Source organism: Sorex fumeus, unplaced genomic scaffold (assembly GCF_029834395.1).
Source record: "Sorex fumeus unplaced genomic scaffold, SorFum_2.1 ptg000093l, whole genome shotgun sequence".
In the NCBI taxonomy this organism is placed as follows: Eukaryota; Metazoa; Chordata; class Mammalia; order Eulipotyphla; family Soricidae; genus Sorex; species Sorex fumeus.
Window position 1 is genome coordinate 5551961 of NW_026606150.1, and position 19446 is coordinate 5571406.

Consider the following 19446-nt stretch of genomic DNA (forward strand, 5'->3'; position numbering starts at 1 on the left):
AGAGTGCCAGAGCAGGCAGAGGGAGGGCTGTGGAGCCCCAACACCCACCCCAAGGCCTGGGGAGCCCTGTTCTGTGCCCCGGGGCTACCGGGAGGAAGCGGGAGTGGCTGCACCACGGAACTCAAGAAGGTGGAGGGATCCAGAACTAAGTGGGAGTGTATTAATGGGGGGCCTGGCCAGCAGCAAGAAGCACGGCCACAGGGGTAGGGGGGGCCTGAGACCCCAACCTGCCCCCCCCACTGAGGCTGGGCCTCAGATGAGCTAGGAACACCCCCGTCCTGGCCACCCACCTCCTCCTGGCTCAGGAAGCCGCGACGCCCGCATCGGCTACCGTCTGGAAGGCGACCCCATCCCCGGGCAGCGGCGAGGACAGGAAGGGCCAGAGCCACACCAGGGCCCAGCGCGGGCCCAGTGCTGCTTGCAGGTTGTGGGCAGGCCCCAGGTCGTAGGCGTGCTGGCCCCGCGCCCACTCCCACGTGGTCTGTCCCCGCAGCAGCAGTGTCCCGTGGAAGAGCAGCCCTGCGGCACACAGCAGCGCCCCCGCCACGCACGTGTCCGTCACGAAAGCCAAGGCGAACTGTGCCAGGGACACTCGGCCTGCGGGGAAAGCGGGGGGGGGGTTTCAGGTGGGAGTGTGCCCCACCCAAGTGTCCCCCTCCAATAGCCCAGCCCGCTGCGCTCCCCCTCCTCGTGGTGGGAGCAGGAAACACCAGGGTGACAGGAGGCGCCAGTAGCAGAAGGAGTTATGGGCGCCTGACCTCCCGCTCACCCACATTCGCGACATCACGCTGAGCCCCTATGCTTGGAGAAGGCTCGCGTCCGCCAGGCTGAGCGCACAGGTGACCAGTGGCCGCTGAGCCAGACCCAGGGTGACCCTGTCAGGTGCCGCCACCAGGAAACGTCCCAAAGTACAGATCCAGGGAAAGAGACAAGTGTGGGTTCCCAGGACCCTGGGAGGCTGGGCTGGGGAGACAGCCCAGTGGGTTAGTGGGTTTCTGCTAGGGGCGACAGAAGTTTCTGGAATTGGGTAGAGGTGATGTCTGAGCAGCACTGGCAGTGCGCTGACAGCCAGTGGATGGTGCCTGAAACGGTAGAAATGCTGGATTGCGTGTTAAGTTTTACTTGGATAAAGAAAACTGGGGTGGGGCTGGAGCAATAGCACAGCGGGTAGGGCGTCTGCCTTGCACGCGGCCAACCCGGGTTCGAATCCCAGCATCCCATATGGTTCCCTGAGCACCGCCAGGAGTAAGTCCTGAGTGCAGAGCCAGGAGTAACCCCTGTGCATCGCCGAGTGTAACCCAAAAAGCAAAAAAAAAAAAAAGAAAACTGGGTTGTCTATGTGGGGGGGGGGCGTGTGTGTGTGTGCATGTGGCTAGAGGGCCAGGGAGGTGGGTGCATGTGTATGCATGCATGCATATGTGCATTTGTGTACACATGTGCACGTGTGTGTGTGTGTGTGTGACTGAGAGGGTCAGGGAGATGTGTGCATGTGTGTATGTGTCAGTGTGTGTTTGTGTGTGTGTGTGTGTGCACGGGCACATGTATGTGACTGCGTCACTGTCCTTACGCAGACTGAAGCCTACAGGACCAGTGACCGGGTGGTTCTGGAAGACCAGGCTGGACACATAGATGTGGGGGACCGATCTAGGGGTTTGAAGGCAGGGAATGCCACCTCGACCCGCATACTAGAGCCCCAGGGGCCAGATAAAGGAAGAAGCGACCACAGAAAGGAAGGAAAAACCCCAAAGAGCCCCAAGGTTGCTGAGACTCCGGGCGGGAGCCTTCAGGGAACTTAGGGACGATGGGTTCCACAAAAATGGAAAAGAATCAAAAGAGGCCCCATGGGCTTCATGACGAAGGTTTGGGGACTGGGGCAGAGACGGGGATGAGGACAGAGGTCAGTTGGGAGGAGGTGTTTGGGAGCAAAAAGAGAGTGGCCAGCAAGAGAAATGGAGGGGACAGAGGGAGAGGAGGAGTGATCTGGGGATGACAGGTTATGGATTCTGACAAGGATGGGGTGCAGACGTGGAAGCGGGGAGAGGAGACAGGGAGGGCACAGCACTTGGCTCCCAGCCAGCACCGCCACATGTGCTGAGACCCTCTTGACCATTCCCCATGTCGGAAACCCCAACAAGGAGAGGAAAGGAAGCCACACTTTCAGACCCCCTCGATCTGGAGAGACTGAGAGGACCCCCGCAGGAGAGGAAGGGGGTTCCGGGGAGGCTGGGGTCGTGGGGGAAGCCAGGGTCCTAGGGAGACTGGGGGAGACCAGCAGTCCTGGGGCAGGGGGGTCTCTGAAGCCCCTGAGAACTCCCACCAGCAGGGGGTCCTTGGGACAATGTTCAGAAGCACAAAACAAGGGGGCATGAAGAGTCGGGGTGCCAGAGGGATAAAGGGGGGGGGGTCGGCCACTGGCCTCATGACCTCCTTATCAGCCTCCCGGCCCACCCCCACCCCACAGCGCCGACTCCACGGCCTGAGCAGCCGGCCCACCTGTGAGCAGCATGAGCCAGGGCAGCAACAGGAGGGCGGCCGTGTGCAGGGGCGCATGCGCGTGCAGCAGGGCCGACAGGGCGGGGCCCAGCAGCACGGCCACGTGGAGCAGGACGCCCCCGGCGTGGAGCAGCAGGCACAGGAACGGCCGGTAGTTGCGGAAGCCCACGCAGCGGCCCAGCAGGCGGCAGTGGTGGTCCCGGCGCAGGACGCACACCCGGCAGGTAGAGCAGTGCCCACTGCGAGGCGGCACCTGGCTCTGGCACTGGTAGCAGTACCTGCAGGAGAGGAAGTGCAGCGTGAGTCCCCCCCACTGTGCCCACACCGCCTCCCCCCCCATTCCACCGGGTCATTCAACAGTAAATGTCGAAGCTGGAGCGACAATATAGCAGGGAGGGCGTCTAGTGCGTTGCGCGGCCCCTGGGTTCCAACCCTTGCGCCCGATATGGCTCTCTGAGCACTATCAGGAGTGATTCCTGAGTAACCTCTGAGCACCGCTGGTTACACCCCTCAAAAGAAAAAAAAGAAGTCAATGCAGGCCTAACACCCGTTCTTTCCTGTGCCTTTCAGTTCTAGCACTGCATGTCTTGGGGCTCTCTCAGCTCCGACATCCCCAACCCTCTCTTCCACCACTGTGACCTCTCCCTGGTTACCGCAGCTGGTACTTGACTGGCACCCAGATTTCACTTCTGTCCCCATCCTCAGGCTGGGTCACCATGGCAGCCACACGGACATCTGAATGTCTGAATCATGGACCGCCTCCAACCCTCCATAGACCTTCCATGTCACCTCTGGCCAAAAAAGGGCTTCCTATATTTTACAGGGGCGCCATTGTAAATCTTTTCGGCACCCCCACCCCCATTCCACAGGGGACTGCTTGCTGTTCCCTAACCCTGCTAGCTACACAGCTGCCTTGGGGCCTTTGCACGATCTCTGCCGCTGCCTGGAACAATTCCCACTCGACTGTGCTTGGCTCAAATGTGAACCTTCTCAACCAGCTTGGGACCACCCTGCTTCAAACTGTAGCCGGCAGCCCCCTGGCCTTGCCTGCTGTGTGTTTCCAGATCACCTACATCTTCAAACACTCTCAATACTCGACAATTTGCTTGGGTTTGTTTGTTTCTTCCGTTTCTGCTGAGAGGGTGCTTAGGGAATGCTCCCAGGGGTGCTGGAGGGGCCAAGATGCAGGGGTGAACCACCCACTCTCCTCCGCTGAGTCATCTCTCTGTCATCCCTTTGTTTTGCTTTCGGGCTTAATTTATCGCCTGTCTGTTCCCCGCTGAAATGGGCCCTCGAGGTCAGGAATTTGACCTCCGATGCCAGGACTGCACCTGGCACATCAGATTGTTCCTTAAATACCCGGGAGGGAACGAAACTCCATCCTGGCTCTCCATCCCAGTTTCTAAAGGAATTCTCTGGCTCTACCTCGTGGATGCGATCATAATCTGACCCTCACATCTTCAGGTCCTCGGGCCGCTCCCTGAGCCGAGAGTTCCCGCGTCTCCCCCACCACGGGATCCCGTGCCCCACTCACGCCCAGCCCTGGCCCAGGCCGCGGCCGGCCAGCATCACGCCCCGGATGCTGGGGTCCGAGCGCAGGAACAGACCCACGTTGCCCAGCAGGTTGAGCAGCTGGAAGGCGGCCAGCGTCACCTGCAAGGCCCGAGCCAGGGGTCCCAGAGGGGGTGGCCCGGGCCCCAGCACCAGCACATAGGTCAGCTCCAGGCCCACGGCTGCAGCCCACAGCGCAGTGAGCACGAGAGGGAGCCGCGCGGGCGACCCCTCAGAGCCCCCCGCAGCCCAGGGCTGCCCCATGGCCAGGACCCTCCGCGGACTGATCCGGCGTACCGCGCCGCTTCCGCATTGGGGCGGGGATAGGAGCCGGAAGGACGTCTGCCACGACCAATAGAAACTCGGAAGAGGAGCAAGGCGCGTTCTGACTCGCTGACGCGGCCCGAGGCGGAGAGGTGATTGGACCGTCTGAATAGCGTAGCTTTGGAATCCGATAGGGCGGCAGCGTCATAGCCCCGCCTCGTCCGCAGAAGCCCCGCCCTCCAGCCCGCGCCGGGCGGGAGTTGCTCCCCCTACCGCGCTGGGCTTTCCGTGCTCAGCACATTCCCGCTGCGCCCCTAGCAGCCCCGGTATTAATAGCTCCGCTTCGGCGCGCCCAGCTGGCCTGGAGCCCCTTCTCTGGCTCGAGTGTCTCCGTCCAGCACTGCAGAAAACACTCCAAACAGCCGGGATTTCTGGCAGTGACGTGGGGACAGGGCTCGCAGACGCCCACCGCCGGCGCAGTGGCAGGGTCGAGAGCGGACTGCGGCCACTCGCCTTTCATTTGATTGCATTTCGCGGGGCCACCCCTGGAGGTGCTCAGAACTTCCTCCTGGCCCCGGGCTCTGGCAGGACTCGAGGGACCGACGCTATGGGGTGGCGGGGATCGAACCCGAACCAACCTCGTGCAGGGCAAAGCGCCTTCCCCGCTGCGTACAGTGTCTCGGGCCCCTGAAGCCCCTGCCACTATCCTCCACCCGCGGTCCAAGGCGGGGGAACTACTCAGAGGGCCCGTGCCTTTCCCAAAGTCACCCAGCGGTGGAACCCCCGTTATGGGACCCGCTCCGATGCCCCCCAATTCTGCTGACCCTGGTCCCAGGGTTGCCTCTTGGCTTGGCCCCTTCCCGAGCGCGTCGCCCCCAACCAGCTCCTCCCACCTGCCCCATAATTAGCGCGAATCCGATCCGGGGCTGGGCCGGCCACTATTTAAGTCTGCGAGGGGAGCCCCGAGCAGGAACACGATAGTGATGGTTATGCAGCCCGAGGGTCTGGGGGTCGGGGAAGGGCCCTTCGCGGGCGGCGGGGGCGGAGAGTACATGGAGCAAGAGGAGGACTGGGACCGAGACCTACTGCTGGACCCCGCCTGGGAGAAGCAACAGCGGAAAGTGAGTGTTTGCCCATTTCCTGATGGCAAAACCGACTGAAGCCCGGAGGTCGTTGGTCCTTGGCATCTAGCTGGTCAGGAGCAAAGCGGGTTTAAAATCAAGGAGCCTTTTCTAGGGCACTGGGCCTCTGTTGTCCCCACAGATGAAAGGGAAACCTGGGAGCACCCCCCCCCCAAGGGCTAGAGCCATAGAACAGAGGGCAGGGTAGGGTGCTTGCCTTGCACACAGCTGACCCGGGTTTGATACCCAGAAACATATATTGTTCCCCAAGCCCCACAGAGTGAGCCCTGAGTGTAGAACCAGCAGTAAACCATGAGCGCTGCCAGGTGTGGTCAAAAAAATATATGAAGGGCTTGGTAAGAGGAGAGGTTCTGGGGTTCCACCCCCCAGGGCTCATTCTCCAGACCCACTGCCCAAGGCTGCTGATAACAGCAGTTGAGTAAGGCCCTAGAGCTCCAAAATTGGGGAGAAACCCCTGCCACCCACCACCATCACACACCTCCTAGTTAAATATCCCCAGGCACTAACCTGACACAGAGGGACTCGGAAGTGTGGGGGCGGGGAACTTCCCCAAATCCCTTGCACCACCCTATCTCCAGTGGGCCTCTATGGTAACACCAACCCAGTTGTCAGATGAGGAAACTGAGGCCCAGAGTGCAGAACTGTGACCCAAATCATATGCCCTCAAAAAACAGGACCGCTGGCATCAGGAGAGATAGGACAGGGGGCAGGGCACTTGCCTTGCACGTGGCCAACCCAGGTTCAATCCGCAGCATCCCATATGGTCCCATATGGTCCCATATGCCCAGCCAGCAGTGACCCCTGAGCACAGAGCCTGCTCCCCCCGTCCGGTTCCCCACCTTGGACCAAATCCGCCTCCTTCCCACATAGTACGTGAGCACAGACAGGTGTGGCCCCAAAACCTCACAATGGAAGAAAACAGGACCCCTCCACCCTGAATCTTTGCCCCTGGCTTGCCCGACCCCCTGTCTTTCCCCAGATGCCCTTTCTGCCCCCAGGAGCCCCTGAGACTCTGAAAAAGCCAGGAGGTCAGGCGTGCCCTGGCCCCCTCGCATAGAAACCTGACTCTGGCCAGATGGACACTTCCTGCTGAGGCAGCGGCTCTGGGGAGCGAGAGGGGCCCCTGGCAGTCACAGCCCAGGTCAGCCTGGTCAGCCCTCGGCCCTCCCCTCCCTGACCTAGTTTCACTGCTGGCTGTTCCACGTGGAGGGCAGAGGATACCTGGGCTCCCGCTGGGATCAGGAAGACCAGGGAATCGGGGTGGGGGAGGCGGGGCGGGGAACCCAGGGGGGCACCATACAATCAGAGGGACTCTGTTCAGCATTTGCCAACAGCATGGCTCCAGGAACAGGGTGCTGGCAGGATGCCGGCTCCTCCCCAAGCCCTCCCCCTGGCTTAGTGGATGGAAGATGGGGGACTGGGAGCCCCCGACTGGCTCCCCGGGGTGTCCCAGGCGACTCACAGCTCCCCAGGCTTCTCCTGCACCTGTCTCAGACGGAGCAAGGCTGGGGACAGTCTCCTGCCGTCATCCCTGGCTTCAGCTCCCCTCTGGGACTGCGACCTCCCCAGCCCTCGCGTCTCCCAGACAGTGACCCACGTGAGACACACACATGCCCGAGACTTGCCTTTTCCCCTGCGAAACTCTCCAGGCTTCCTTCCAACCCTCTTGGAGCCGCTCATTTGCCCAAGGGCTGCATGCTGCAGATGGCGCTGTCCGTCTGTCCGTCCATCCACCAGCCTGAGACCTGGGCACCGAGCCTAGCCTGGGCAGTGGGTGGCTTCCTTCTCCACCACTGTTTAGTACAGTATCACCCCTATCTTTGCTGTGCCTCAGCCCCTATGCCCCCCTGGCCCCGTTCCCCACCTTGGAACGAATCCGCCTCCTTCCCACACCAGACCTGCATTGACTTCATTTTTATTGATTTATTTGACTTTTTTTTTTTTTTTTGCTTTTTGGGTCACACGCACCGATGCACAGGGGTTACTCCTGGCTCTGCACTCAGGAATCACCCCTGGCGGTGCTCAGGGGGTCATATGGGATGCGGGAAATCGAACCCGGGTTGGCTGCATGCAAGGCAAACACCCTACCCGCTGTGCTATTGCTCCAGCCCCTTTGACTTTAAACAGCCACACACAGGCTGTGATTTAGGATACAGCCGGAGCCAAATAAAGCCCCCACCTCAGGAACTTGCAGGGCAGCGAGGACAAAGGCTTCTGTTTCTTCTGTCTGACCCTGTCCGTCCCCCTCACTCTCTCCATCCTCTCTCCCTCGCCCCCACCTCATCTGTCCCTTCTCTGCCAAGCCCTTTGCTTCGGAGGCGGTGTTCCAAATCACAGCCCAGCCCGCCTCCATCTCAGCCTGAAATCGCCCCTGCTCCCTCTGCCCTGAGGATCAAGTTCTAACTCCCTGGCTTAGCATGCAGGAGGCGGCGTGACCTGGCCGCTGCCTGCTGGCCGGCCGGCCCCATGCCCACCCCCTGCTAGCCACTGTCCCTCTCTGCTCAGTGCCTGAGTAGCTCAGCACCCCACAGGCTGGTCCCACGGTAGCCTCCCAACAGGGGGGACACCTCCAGGGTGGTGCCCAGAGCTGCTCCCTCCCACCCTGTCTCAGACAGAGTGACTATCTCATCATGCTTAGTCTTTCTGTTCCAGGAAGGTAAGGACAGTTCATCTGTGGGCCACTCCCACCCTGCCCCACCCACCTCCCACCCCCTCCCGTCAGGCTCCATTCAGCCTCTGGGAAGGGCAGACACTTCACTGGCCAGCACCACTGCCACACCTCCAGGGATGGGAAGCCCACGCCCCTTCAAAATGATGGCCCACCAATCCTTAGAGCATCAGCTTTTTTTTTGGTTTTATTTGGTTTTGTATTTTTTTGTTTTGTTCTTTTTTGCTTTTTGGGTCAGACCTGACGATCCTGTCTGTACACTCAGGAATTGCTCCTGGCAGTGCTCAGGGCACCATATGAGATGCCAGGGATCGAACCTGGGTCAGCTGTGTGCAGGGCAAACGCCCTCCCTGCTGTGCTATCGCTCCACCTCCGCATCCAAACATTTTTGGTTTGTCTTTGGGGGCCCACACCAGCTGCTCAGCAACTATGCCTAGCTCGGTGCTCAGGAGTGAACCCTGGCGGTGCTCAGAGGACCATAGGCAGTACCAAGGCTCACTAGGGTTGGCTGCCTGCCAGGCAAGCGCCTTAACCCCGCACTGCCTCTGCAGGCCCTGAGCGTGGGCTCCAGATGGACTGTCAGGACAGCTGAAACGCTTGTCTGCGGAGGGGAAGACCTGCCCCCGACCGCTAGGTGGCTCCCAGGATGCCTGCCTTGTGCCTGGGGGGATGCTCTGAGTTCCACTATCCTGCCCTGTGCAGGGAGGGACTCAGGACCCCATGGGAGACTGTGCCCAGAGGGGAAGGAGACAGGCCCATGTCCTGGAAAGTGTGTCACTCCACTGGGATCTGGGCCCAAGGACAGACTCCAGCACTGGCAGCAGAATTCAAGGGCTGGAGATTTGCTACGCAGGTGGGTGGGCATGTGTGCCTGAGCCTCAGGGCACCTCAGCCCCAGCAGGCCAGATAGAGACGGGACACCACAGGCCCCTCCCAAGAGCAGGTGATGCCCAGGGGACCTTGCTCCTGCAGCCCAAGGGGAGTACAAACCCAGGCACACAGACCCTGGGCAGGACCCTCATGACCATATGTCCTGGACCCAGAATGTTACACATTTACCAAGTCAGCAGCAGAAATGGGGAGGTAGCCCAGAGGGCTGGTGGAACCCCTGGCATCTCACGGTCCCCCCGCTGCTGGGAGTAGCCCATCAAAAAAAGAAAAGGTCAGGGCCAGAGCAATAGCACAGCAGGGAGGGCGCTTCCCTGGCACAAGGCTGACCCGGGTTCGATTCCCGGCACCCCATAGGGCCCCCCAAGCACTGCCAGGAGAGATTCCTGAGTGCAGAGCCAGAAGTAAAGCCTGAGCATTGCCGGGTGTGACCCAAAGAGAACCAACCAACCAACCTGAAAAGAGGCAGAAAGGCAGAAGCCCAGTGTGGACCCGGTGCCACAGAGGGTCCCTCTGCTGAGCACCTGCTTTCAAGCTTCCTAATTTCCCTCCAGGACTGGACAGTGGCCAGAGCTGCCCCCAAGTCCAAATGGGACCTTCCTGGTCCTGGAGGCCCGTGGCTCCTGACAGGAGAACTCAGCTCAGAGAGGGAAGGGGGAGGGCTGGGATGCTCAGAGCAGGTGGCTGGGTCACGTCCAGGGCCCGGCCTCTGAGCGGCCCACACTGGGGGCTGAGTGTCGCCCCTGCCCCCAGACCTTCACCGCCTGGTGCAACTCACATCTGCGCAAGGCGGGCACCCAGATCGAGGACATAGCAGAGGACTTCCGCAGCGGCCTCAAGCTCATGCTGCTGCTCGAGGTCATTTCAGGTGAGGGGCTCAAGTCTTGGGGACCCCAGGGCCTGGGGGAGGCCAGGGAGCGGGGGGTTGGGGCGTTGGTGGTAGCAGGGGTGCTGCCCTGGGGTTGCGGGGGAGAATGGGAAATCGGAGGAGGGGATCTTCTGACCTTTGACCTGTGGCCTCTCCTCTTATATCCAGGAGAGAGGCTGCCCAGGCCAGACAAAGGCAAGATGCGCTTTCACAAAATCGCGAACGTCAACAAGGCCCTGGACTTTATCGCCAGCAAAGGGGTGAAGCTGGTCTCCATCGGCGCCGAAGGTGGGGCAGGATGGGAGTGATCTGGGGGTGGGCGGGAGCGTTTCTGGCACCGGGTCCCCCCTCGGGAGCCGTGACTTGGCCCAACTCTGGGGGTGACTTACTGAGCCTTGCAGAGGCGATGACGTGGGGCAGACGCACCCTGGGGCCTACCCGAGCCTGGTACTAAGCGGGTGCGGTGAGCATGTGTTGAAGATGCGTGAGCTCCCTCTGGGTGCCAGCCCTGCCAGGCGGGCGAGAGCCGGGAGACTGAGCACAGGGGCGCGGGCCCCAGAGTCCTCATCTTCACTGCGTGCTGGAATCGCCCCCCTCACCCTCTGCAGAGATCGTGGACGGGAACCTGAAGATGACCTTGGGCATGATCTGGACCATCATCCTCCGCTTCGCCATCCAGGACATCTCTGTGGAGGGTGAGCCCGGGGGGAGGGGCGGGCACAGGCCGGGGTGGGGCGGGTGCCCAGAGCCCTGCTCAGCGGATGCTCCCCACTGTCCCCCCAGAAACCTCAGCCAAGGAGGGCCTGCTTCTGTGGTGTCAGCGCAAGACTGCGCCCTACCGCAACGTCAACGTCCAGAACTTCCACACCAGGTCTGGTGGGTCCTGAGGCCTCTGAGATGCTCTGAGGAGGGTTCTGAGGCCTCTGAGGAGGGTCCTGAGGTACTTCTAGGTGGGTCCTGAGATGCTCTGAGGAGGGTCCTGAGGTGCTTCTAGGAGGGTCCTGAGGCCTCTGAGGAGGGTCCTGAGGTGCTTCTAGGAGGGTCCTGAGGCCTATGAGGAGGGTCCTGAGGCCTCTAAGGAGGGTCCTGAGACCTCTGAGGAGGGTCCTCAGGTGCTCTGAGGAGGGTCCTGAGGCCTCTGAGAAGGGTCCTGAGGCCTCTGAGGAGGGTCCTCAGGTGCTCTGAAGAGAGTCCTGAGGCCTCTGAGAAGGGTCCAAGGCTGGTAATGAGCTTTCAGGCCCAGTGACAGGGTGGAGGTGTGATGAGGCTGTCCTGAGAGGGTGCTCCTGCCTGGGGTGTGGGTGGATCAGGGCTCCGGCTCAGACCTGACCTCGCCTGTGTGGGAGCAGCTGGAAGGACGGCCTGGCCCTCTGTGCTCTCATCCACCGACACCGCCCCGAGCTCATCGACTACGCCAAACTGCGCAAGGTACCGGGGCCAGAGCGACAGTACAGAGGGGAGGGGATTTATCTCATATGCCGCCGACCCAAGTTTGACCCTTGCACCCCATATGGTCCCAGCCCACCAGGATGATTCCTGAGTGCAGAGCCAGGAGTAACCCCTGAGCACTGCCAGGTGTGGCTAAAAAATCAAACTCCCTCCTCCAAAAAAAAAAGTCACACTTTTGAGCTGGAGAGATAGTACAGTGGGTAGGACACTTGCCTTGCACACCGCTGACCCAGGTTCAATCCCCAGCACCTGAGATGGTCCCCAGAGCACCACCAGGAATTATTCCTGAGCACAGAGCCAGGAGTAACCCCTGAGTGTTGCCATGTATGACCCCAAAACAAAACAAAACAAAACAAAAAACAAGCTGCACAGGTACTTCTTCGGCCACCCCGGATCCCCGACTCCCCACCTTGTCCTCTGCTGACCCTTCCTGCCGACCCCTCACCTCTGTTTAGGATGATCCCATAGGCAATCTGAACACTGCCTTTGAGGTGGCAGAGAAATACCTGGACATCCCCAAGATGCTGGATGCGGAAGGTGAGACCCCACTTTCTGGAGGGCCCAGTTCAGTCTCCACACCTGCACTCCAAATGCCCTGCCCCTTACCCTGAAATAAGAATTTCAGTCAGAATTCTTATTTTGGGGCCACCGATAGCCTACTGTGCTTGGGGCCTACTCCTGGCTCTGTGCTCAGAGGTCACAACTGGCAGGGCTGAGGGTCCCCCGTGGTGCCAGGGATGGAACTTGGGCTTCCTGCATGCAAAGCCTGTGCCCCAGCCCTTTGAGTGTCTCCCAGATCCTACGGTCAGAATTCTTCCTGCACAGAACCTCCTCTCCCCAGCCCCCTCCCCCCTCTCCCCTGCACTCTGGTCCTCCCACCCAGAAGAACCAGTCACTTGGGCCTCCCCTTGGTGATGGCTCTGCCCTCAGCCTCAAACGCTGGTTCCAGGGCTGGAGCGACAGTACAGCGGGGAGGGCATTTGCCTTGCATGCAGCCAACTGGGTTCAATCGCTGGCATCCCATATGGTCCACCAAGCACCTCCAGCAGTGATTCCTGGGTGCAGAGGCAGGAGTGACCCCTGGGCATTGCCAGGTGTGGCCCCCAAATAAAACAGAACCAAAACAAACCAAAACTCCTGGTACCCGGGTGCTGAGAAGCTTGTCACTCTCGGAGACGGGACCTCCTTGGGCGCTGTGTCCGCCTCTGGCCCTTGTGTCCAACCACAGCTCTGGTCAGTTGGCAGCAGACATTTATTTCCTGCGTGCCACTGTGAATGGTGCCTGGCTGCGTGGGCACCCTTAGAGGAGAGTCTGTCCTGAGTTCATGCCCTGGGAGACAGACAGACGGAGTTCTGGGATGATGAGCTGCGTCAGGCCAAGTGGCCTGATTTCACAAAGCTGGGGGCTCCGGGGGAGAGAGAGAAGACGTGGGGTCCTGGCAGCTGGTGACGGTGGCTGCGTGTCTCCGCCCTCCCTTCGAAGGGAGCCTCTGCTCCTTCCCCACCCCTGGCTGCCCGTTCAGCTCCCTCTGTGCTCCCCTAGACATCGTGAACACTCCAAGGCCCGACGAGAAGGCCATCATGACCTACGTCTCTTGCTTCTACCACGCCTTCGCCGGCGCTGAGCAGGTAAAAGCGGCCCCCAGCTGCTCCTGTCCTGCCCTGGGGAGTTCAGGCACTGAGGCTGCTGGCACCATCACCGGTACCCCCCTCTCCCCTCTATGCACCCGGTTTTAAGGACTTTTCCAAGGTGGGCTGGGTTGGGGGGGCTTCTGCAGTTATTTCTCTGAAAGCAGCCGCCCACCTGGCCCCCCACAGGCTGAGACCGCTGCCAACAGAATCTGCAAGGTGCTGGCCGTGAACCAGGAGAACGAGAGGCTGATGGAGGAGTATGAGAAGCTGGCCAGTGAGGTGAGGTGGGGGTTGAGGGGAGCCCCCCACCCTGCCCGCCTGATCCTCCCAGCCCCGGCTCCCCTGTCTTTTGTCCGTCCCTTTCTCCCGGCCAGGCTTTCGGTCACTCCCAGATGCATTCGCCTTAGATCCCCCACTGATTCCTTTCTTCAGCCACTCCCGCTTAGGCTGGCGCACAGCCCTTTGCTCCATGCCAACCCGGGCTGGTCCCTCCCAGACTCAGAAATGCGTCATCCCTATGCCCCCCAAGTTCTGGCCTCCCCAGACGTGACTGTCACCCCCACCTGGCCACAGCCCGGGGGTGGCGGGTGGGGACGGGAAGTGAGCAGCGGGCTCAGAGCTCCCGGCTCCGCAGCTGCTGGCGTGGATCGGCCGCACGGTGCCGTGGCTGGAGAGCCGCGGGGGCGAGCCCAGTGTGAGCGCCATGCAGCGCAAGCTGGAGGACTTCCGGGACTACCGGCGCCGGCACAAGCCGCCCCGCGTGCAGGAGAAATGCCAGCTGGAGATCAACTTCAACACGCTGGAAACCAAGCTGCGGCTAGGCAACCGGCCGGCTTTCATGCCCTCCGAGGGCAAGCTCGTCTCGGTGATCTTGGGCTTGATCTTGGGCTCTGGGTTCAACTCTGCAATGGGTGCACCTTGTACTAGAGCAATAAGACAGCAGGGCGGGCGCTGGCCTTGCATGCAGCCAACCTGGGTTTGATCCCCAGCATCCCATATGGTCCCTCGAGCCCACCAGGAATGATCCTTGAGTGCAGAGTCCCCCCGCCCCTCCACCCATGGGTAAGCCTTGATGGGGAGCACCTCCACCTGCCTGCAGGACATAGCCAACGCCTGGCGGGGGCTGGAGCAGGCCGAGCGGGGCTATGAGGACTGGCTGCTGGCGGAGATACGCCGTCTGCAGCGGCTGGAGCAGCTGGCGGGGAAGTTCCAGCAGAAGGCATCACTGCACGAAGCCTGGACCCAAGGTACGTACAGCTCAGGGACGTGCTCCTGTCCTGGGCTGGGCAGCTACTTAGGACGGGGCGGGTAGTCTGGGCAAACGCATGGGCGGACGGTGTTCTACTCGGGTGCCCAAGGCCAGTTTGCCAACCCCACCTCCACTGGCCCTGTACACCCTTGCTGGGCAGTGTTTTTTTTTTCTTTTTGGGTCACACCTGGGGATGCACAGGGGTTCCTCCTGGCTCATGCACTCAGGAATTACCCCTGGCAGTGCTCAGGGGACCATATGGGATGCTGGGAATCGAACCTGGGTTGGCCGCTTGCAAGGCAAACGCCGTCCCCGCTGTGCTATTACTCCAGCCCCAGCGCGGTGGTTTTTCATCAGTAAATTCCTGTCCTTTGCAGCCTCCTGGCTCTGGGTCTGGAGGGCGTTGCTTGGACTAGTGATCTGTTAGCATTTTGCCTGTGTAGCTGATGTGCAAAGGTGATTCCAGCCCCCACATCGCTTCTGTTATTCTCCCAACTACATTAAGGAGAGAGTTTGGCAGGGGACAAAGGGAGCACTGTGCGTGAAAATATTCTCCTCCATGTTGGGATTTACCCAACATGAGTGGTGGGGGCCAGAGCGATAGTACAGCGGGGAGGGCGTTTGCCTTGCACACGGTCGACTGGGGTTCCATCCCCAGCATCCCATACGGTCCCCTGAGCATCACCAGCATTCCTGAGTGCAGAGCCAGGAGTAACCCCTGAGCATCACCAAATGTGACCCCAAAAACTTTAAAAAAGAAAACCCTAAGATGAAAACGAAAGAATTCCTTAAATGTGCGTCTTAGTATATGAGTCTGGGGTCTTGGAACCTGTAACCCTTAGTTACCTTCCTGCCAAAAAGCTGACGCTCAATAAATGGTCGCGGCTGTAATTATGGTTATTTTTATTTGCACGACTGTCATTCTCAAAGCCCTTTTACCGTCCATTACTCATTCACCCAACACTGACAGTTCATCAAGGCTCTGCCAAGCTCCAGGCACTGGGGCAAGGAACGAGCGAAGGGAATTGGAGTTTGGGACCCACTGGCCCTGGCACCGGGGTTTAACTCACTTGTACCCTGCAACGGCTGGGAGCAAACCAGAAGGGTGGGCTGGCACTCCCCGGGTCCCACCCCGCCTCTCTCCGAACAGGGAAGGAGGAGGCGCTGAGCGTCCTCGACTACGAGTCGGCCTCGCTGCAGGAGGTCGGGGAGATGCTGCGCCGCCACGACGCCTTCGAGAGCGACCTGGCTGCGCACCAGGACCGGGTGGAGCACGTGGCGGCGCTGGCCCAGGAGCTCAAGTAGCGCCGCCCCGCCCACAGCCCGCCCCCTGCGCACCCTCCAAGCGGCCCGCCGACCACGCCCCGCGCCCCGTTTCTCACCGGCACCACCTGCATGGCCCCGCCTGCTTGCTGTCCTCCTGCAGCAAAGTGCTGAGCTCCCTTATCTCCTGTGACCCTCCGCCCCTCTGTCCATGCTCTTAAAGAGCTAGAGCAGGGCCTGGAGCAATAGCACAGCGGGGAGGGCATTTGCCTTGCATGCGGCCAACCCAGGTTCGATTCCCAGCATCCCATATGGTCCCCCAAGCACCGCCAGGAGTGATTCCTGAGTGCAGAGCCAGGAGTAACCCCTGTGCATCGCCAGATGTGACCCAAAAAGCCAAAAAAAAAAACAAAACTAGAGCAGGTGTAGTCCACAGCCCCCCCCCCACCCGGAATGTGCCTCCCCCCCCACACACACACATACACTCACACTCACACACTCCAGGAAAGCCCTGCTTCTCCCTTCCCTGACCTGACTTCTTTCTGCCCTTGCCACCCCCTGGGGCTTGGGTCCCAACCCAGAGGGCTGCCTGGAGGAACTGGCTCACCCCAGGCCGGCCTCTTCCCACCGCAGTGAGCTCGACTACCACGAGGCTGTGTCGGTGAACAGCCGCTGCCAGGCCATCTGTGACCAGTGGGACAGCCTGGGCACGCTGACCCAGAAGAGGAGGGTCGCGCTGGAGGTGGGGTGGGGTCCTGGGACTGGACCCCAGGGGCGGTGCGGGGGTGGGGGACATGGGCTTGGGCTGAGCAGGCTGCTGACTCACCCTCCCCCACCCTAGCGGATGGAGAAGCTCCTGGAGACCATCGACCACCTGCATCTGGAGTTTGCGCAGAGGGCAGTGTCCTTCAACAACTGGCTGGACGGCGCCGTGGAGGACCTGCAGGACGCATGGCTGGTGCACGCAGTGGAGGAGACCCAGGTGACCCAAGATGGGGTGTCTCTGTGGGACGCCATCCTAGGAATCTCAGTCTCCCAGAAAAAGAGACAAGGGCGGGCCTGGACCCCCTGCATGGCCCGGAGCCCCTGGAGCGGAAGCAGGACCGGGTCCTGCCCAACATTTCCTGCCTGTCCCTCCCCCCCCCCCCCCCCAGAGCCTGCTGACCGCACATGAGCAGTTCAAGGCCACGCTGCCTGAGGCTGACCGGGAGCGAGCGGCCATCATGGGCATCCAGGCCGAGATCCAGAAGATCTGCCAGACATACGGGCTGCGGCCCAGCCTCACCAACCCCTACATCTCCCTGAGCCCGCAGGACATCAGCAACAAGTGGGACTTGGTGAGTCCCTCCTCCCAGCCCTGTGGCCCTTCAGCCGCCCGAATCCTTGAGGGCCCAAGCAATGGAGAAGCTGTTCAGACCAGGGCCTGTCACTGCGACCCCCTGCAGTTCTGGGCGAGTCCTGTGGCGTGGCCTCCACATCGATTTTCCCATCAGGCCTGAGGGGCTGTTGACTTCATACAATCACCTGAGTTCCTTGTAGAGGAATCCCTGGCCCTGGCCCGGTGTGCAGCCAACCCACTGTGCCCCTGAGCACCGCCAGGGGTCACTCTCGAGCCCAGAGCCAGGAACAGTCCCTGTGCCTTGCTGACCCGCTCCAAAACTCCAAAATTGGTGGATCCCAGAGGAGAAGGGAAGCCTGGGGTGGGTCCCCTGTGACCCGCGAGGAACAAGTCTGGAGAAGCGGCAGGGCTGGCCCAGAAGCCCCTCAATAGGCCTGGCCTGCACACCCTCGCACCCAGGTCCGAAAGCTGGTTCCCAGGCGCGACCAGACGCTGCAGGAGGAGCTGACCCGGCAGCAGGTGAACGAGCAGCTCCGGCGGCAGTTTGCGGCCCAGGCCAATGCCGTGGGGCCCTGGATCCAGGGCATGGTGGAGGTGAGACCTGGAGGGAGGGGCCGCCTGGGGGAGCCAGGCCTGGGGGGGCCCCTCATGCTGCCCTGGCCCCCCTCAGGAAGTGGGCCGCCTGGCGGCCGGCCTGCTGGGCTCCCTGGAACAGCAGCTGGCCGAGCTCCGGCAGCGGGAGCAGAGTATCATCCGCTACAAGAGCAGCGTGGAGCGACTGGAGGGCGAGCACCAGCTGATGCAGGCCAACCTGGTGTTCGACAACCAGCACACGGCCTACAGCATGGAGGTGGGCAGAGCCTGGCCGCCCCCCGGCGTGTCCCCAGTTCAGCTCAACCGGGACCCCCAACGTGCCCACGGGGGATACGGAGACCCAGTGAGAGCCAGGGACTGGTCCAGAGTCGCAGGGCGTCCTGAAGCCGGGGCAGGCCCTGGCTGCCCGATCAATACTGAACCTACGAGGGCGTTTTCCTTATGCGCTGGGCCGACCCGGGTTCAATCCCCGGTTTCCCATATGGTCTCCGAAGCGTCAGCAGGAGTAACTCCCGAGCACAGAGCCAGGAGCAATAACCCCTGAGCATCGCTGGATTTGCTCCCAAACACAAATTCTGATCCCATAGTAAATGGTCCAGCTTTCAGGCAGGCAGGCAGGGCCGCTGGAGGGGCTCAGAGGGATCCCTAGGGGCGTGTGTGTGGGTGTGGGGGGCGCCTGGCAGCATGCAGGAGGCTGGGAGCAGAGCTGGAGCGGGCCTGACCCCTGCGCTGCAGCACATCCGCGTGGGCTGGGAGAGGCTGCTGGCCACCCTTGCCCGCACCATCAACGAGGTGGAGAACCAGCTGCTCACCCGGGACGCCAAAGGCCTGAGCCAGGAGCAGCTCAATGAGCTCCGGGCGTCCTTCAACCACTTCGACCGGGTCAGCAGGAACCCGTGCTGGGGGTGGGGTGGGGAGGGCGGTTGGACTCAGGGCCTGGGGGGCGTGCTGGGGACCGAGCCTGACATCTGCTCGCTCCCTCCAGAAGCGGAAAGGAACAATGGAGCCTGATGACTTCCGGGCTTGCCTCATCTCCATGGGCTACGACCTGGTGAGTGTGGCCCCCGCACCCGGGCTGCGCTTAGCGCCCACCTCTTGCATCGTCGGCCCCTTCTCTGTGCCCCCCACCTCTGTGCTCTCTTCTGCCTCTTTGGCTGGGGCCAGGCAGAGGGATCCGTTTCACACACAGAGCTTCAGAGGCCCCGAGGGGTCAATAGGTTTCGTCATAGCCACACAGCGGGATATGGAAACGGTTCAGAGGCCGAGGTCAGCCATGCCTTTCCCTCAGGGAAGCAGCAGTGTGGGTAGCTCGGTGATGGCCAGAGGAAAGGTCACGCCCAGGCTGGGGAGGCAGCTGGGGCTCAGGCCTCGCATGCACACGGACCTCAGTCTGACCCTCGGCACTGCATCATTCCCTGGACGGCCCCCACACCTGTACGCTCAGCCAGCATGCCCTGCCAAACCCATGCAAAACCATCTGGCCCCGGGGCTCCACGAGCACAGCTTGGGAGGCTGCCCCCACAAAAGATCAAGGGCAAAGGGCACAGGGGACGTGTTTCCAGGGGCTGTGGCTGGGCGGCTGGACAGTCCCAGAAGGGGCAGCAGCCACGCTCAGGTCTCGGCGCCGCCCTCTCTCCCTGCAGGGGGAAGCGGAGTTTGCCCGCGTCATGACAGTGCTGGACCCCACCGGCACCGGGGTCGTGACCTTCCAGGCCTTCATTGACTTCATGACCCGCGAGACGGCGGAGATGGACACGGCGGAGCAGGTGGTGGCCTCCTTCAAGATCCTGGCGGGGGACAAGGTGAGTCCCAGCGTGGGGGCCCGGCAGGGTGAGGGCTGGGTGGGCGGGTGGGCGGGTCCTCACTCTGCTTCTCCCCCAGAACTACATCAGCCCCGAGGAGCTGCGGCGGGAGCTCCCCGCCGAGCAGGCTGAGTACTGCATCCGCCGCATGACGCCCTACAAGGGCTCCGGGGCGCCAGCCGGGGCGCTGGACTACGTGGCCTTCTCCAGTGCCCTCTATGGAGACAGCGACCTCTGACCTCTG

General features: G+C 61.6%; 2 protein-coding genes across 3 annotated transcripts; one reads left to right on the forward strand and one right to left on the reverse strand.

Moving 5' to 3' along the window:
* Positions 1–301: 301 nt before the first annotated feature.
* ZDHHC24 (zinc finger DHHC-type containing 24) lies at positions 302–4349 on the reverse strand. The gene is made up of 3 exons (XM_056131949.1): positions 4028–4349; positions 2494–2771; positions 302–597 (listed from the first exon to the last, which is right to left on the reverse strand). Exons 1-3 carry the CDS (start codon positions 4306–4308, stop codon positions 302–304), a joined length of 855 nt encoding a protein of 284 aa, XP_055987924.1. The 5' UTR covers positions 4309–4349.
* A 942-nt stretch (positions 4350–5291) lies between these two features.
* ACTN3 (actinin alpha 3) lies at positions 5292–19440 on the forward strand. 2 transcript variants are annotated; one of them, XM_056131925.1, is made up of 21 exons: positions 5292–5429; positions 9760–9874; positions 10043–10162; positions 10483–10569; positions 10658–10745; positions 11224–11302; positions 11779–11860; positions 12867–12952; positions 13142–13234; positions 13590–13820; positions 14055–14202; positions 15355–15505; positions 16101–16209; positions 16309–16449; positions 16622–16804; positions 17266–17400; positions 17477–17656; positions 18136–18282; positions 18386–18451; positions 19044–19202; positions 19282–19440. In XM_056131925.1, the coding sequence occupies exons 1-21, from the start codon at positions 5292–5294 to the stop codon at positions 19438–19440; spliced, it is 2697 nt and encodes an 898-aa protein (XP_055987900.1). The 2 variants fall into 2 exon arrangements, with proteins under 2 accessions (XP_055987900.1, XP_055987901.1); XM_056131926.1 differs by having other exon boundaries at positions 5358–5429; positions 18386–18466.
* Positions 19441–19446: the final 6 nt, after the last annotated feature.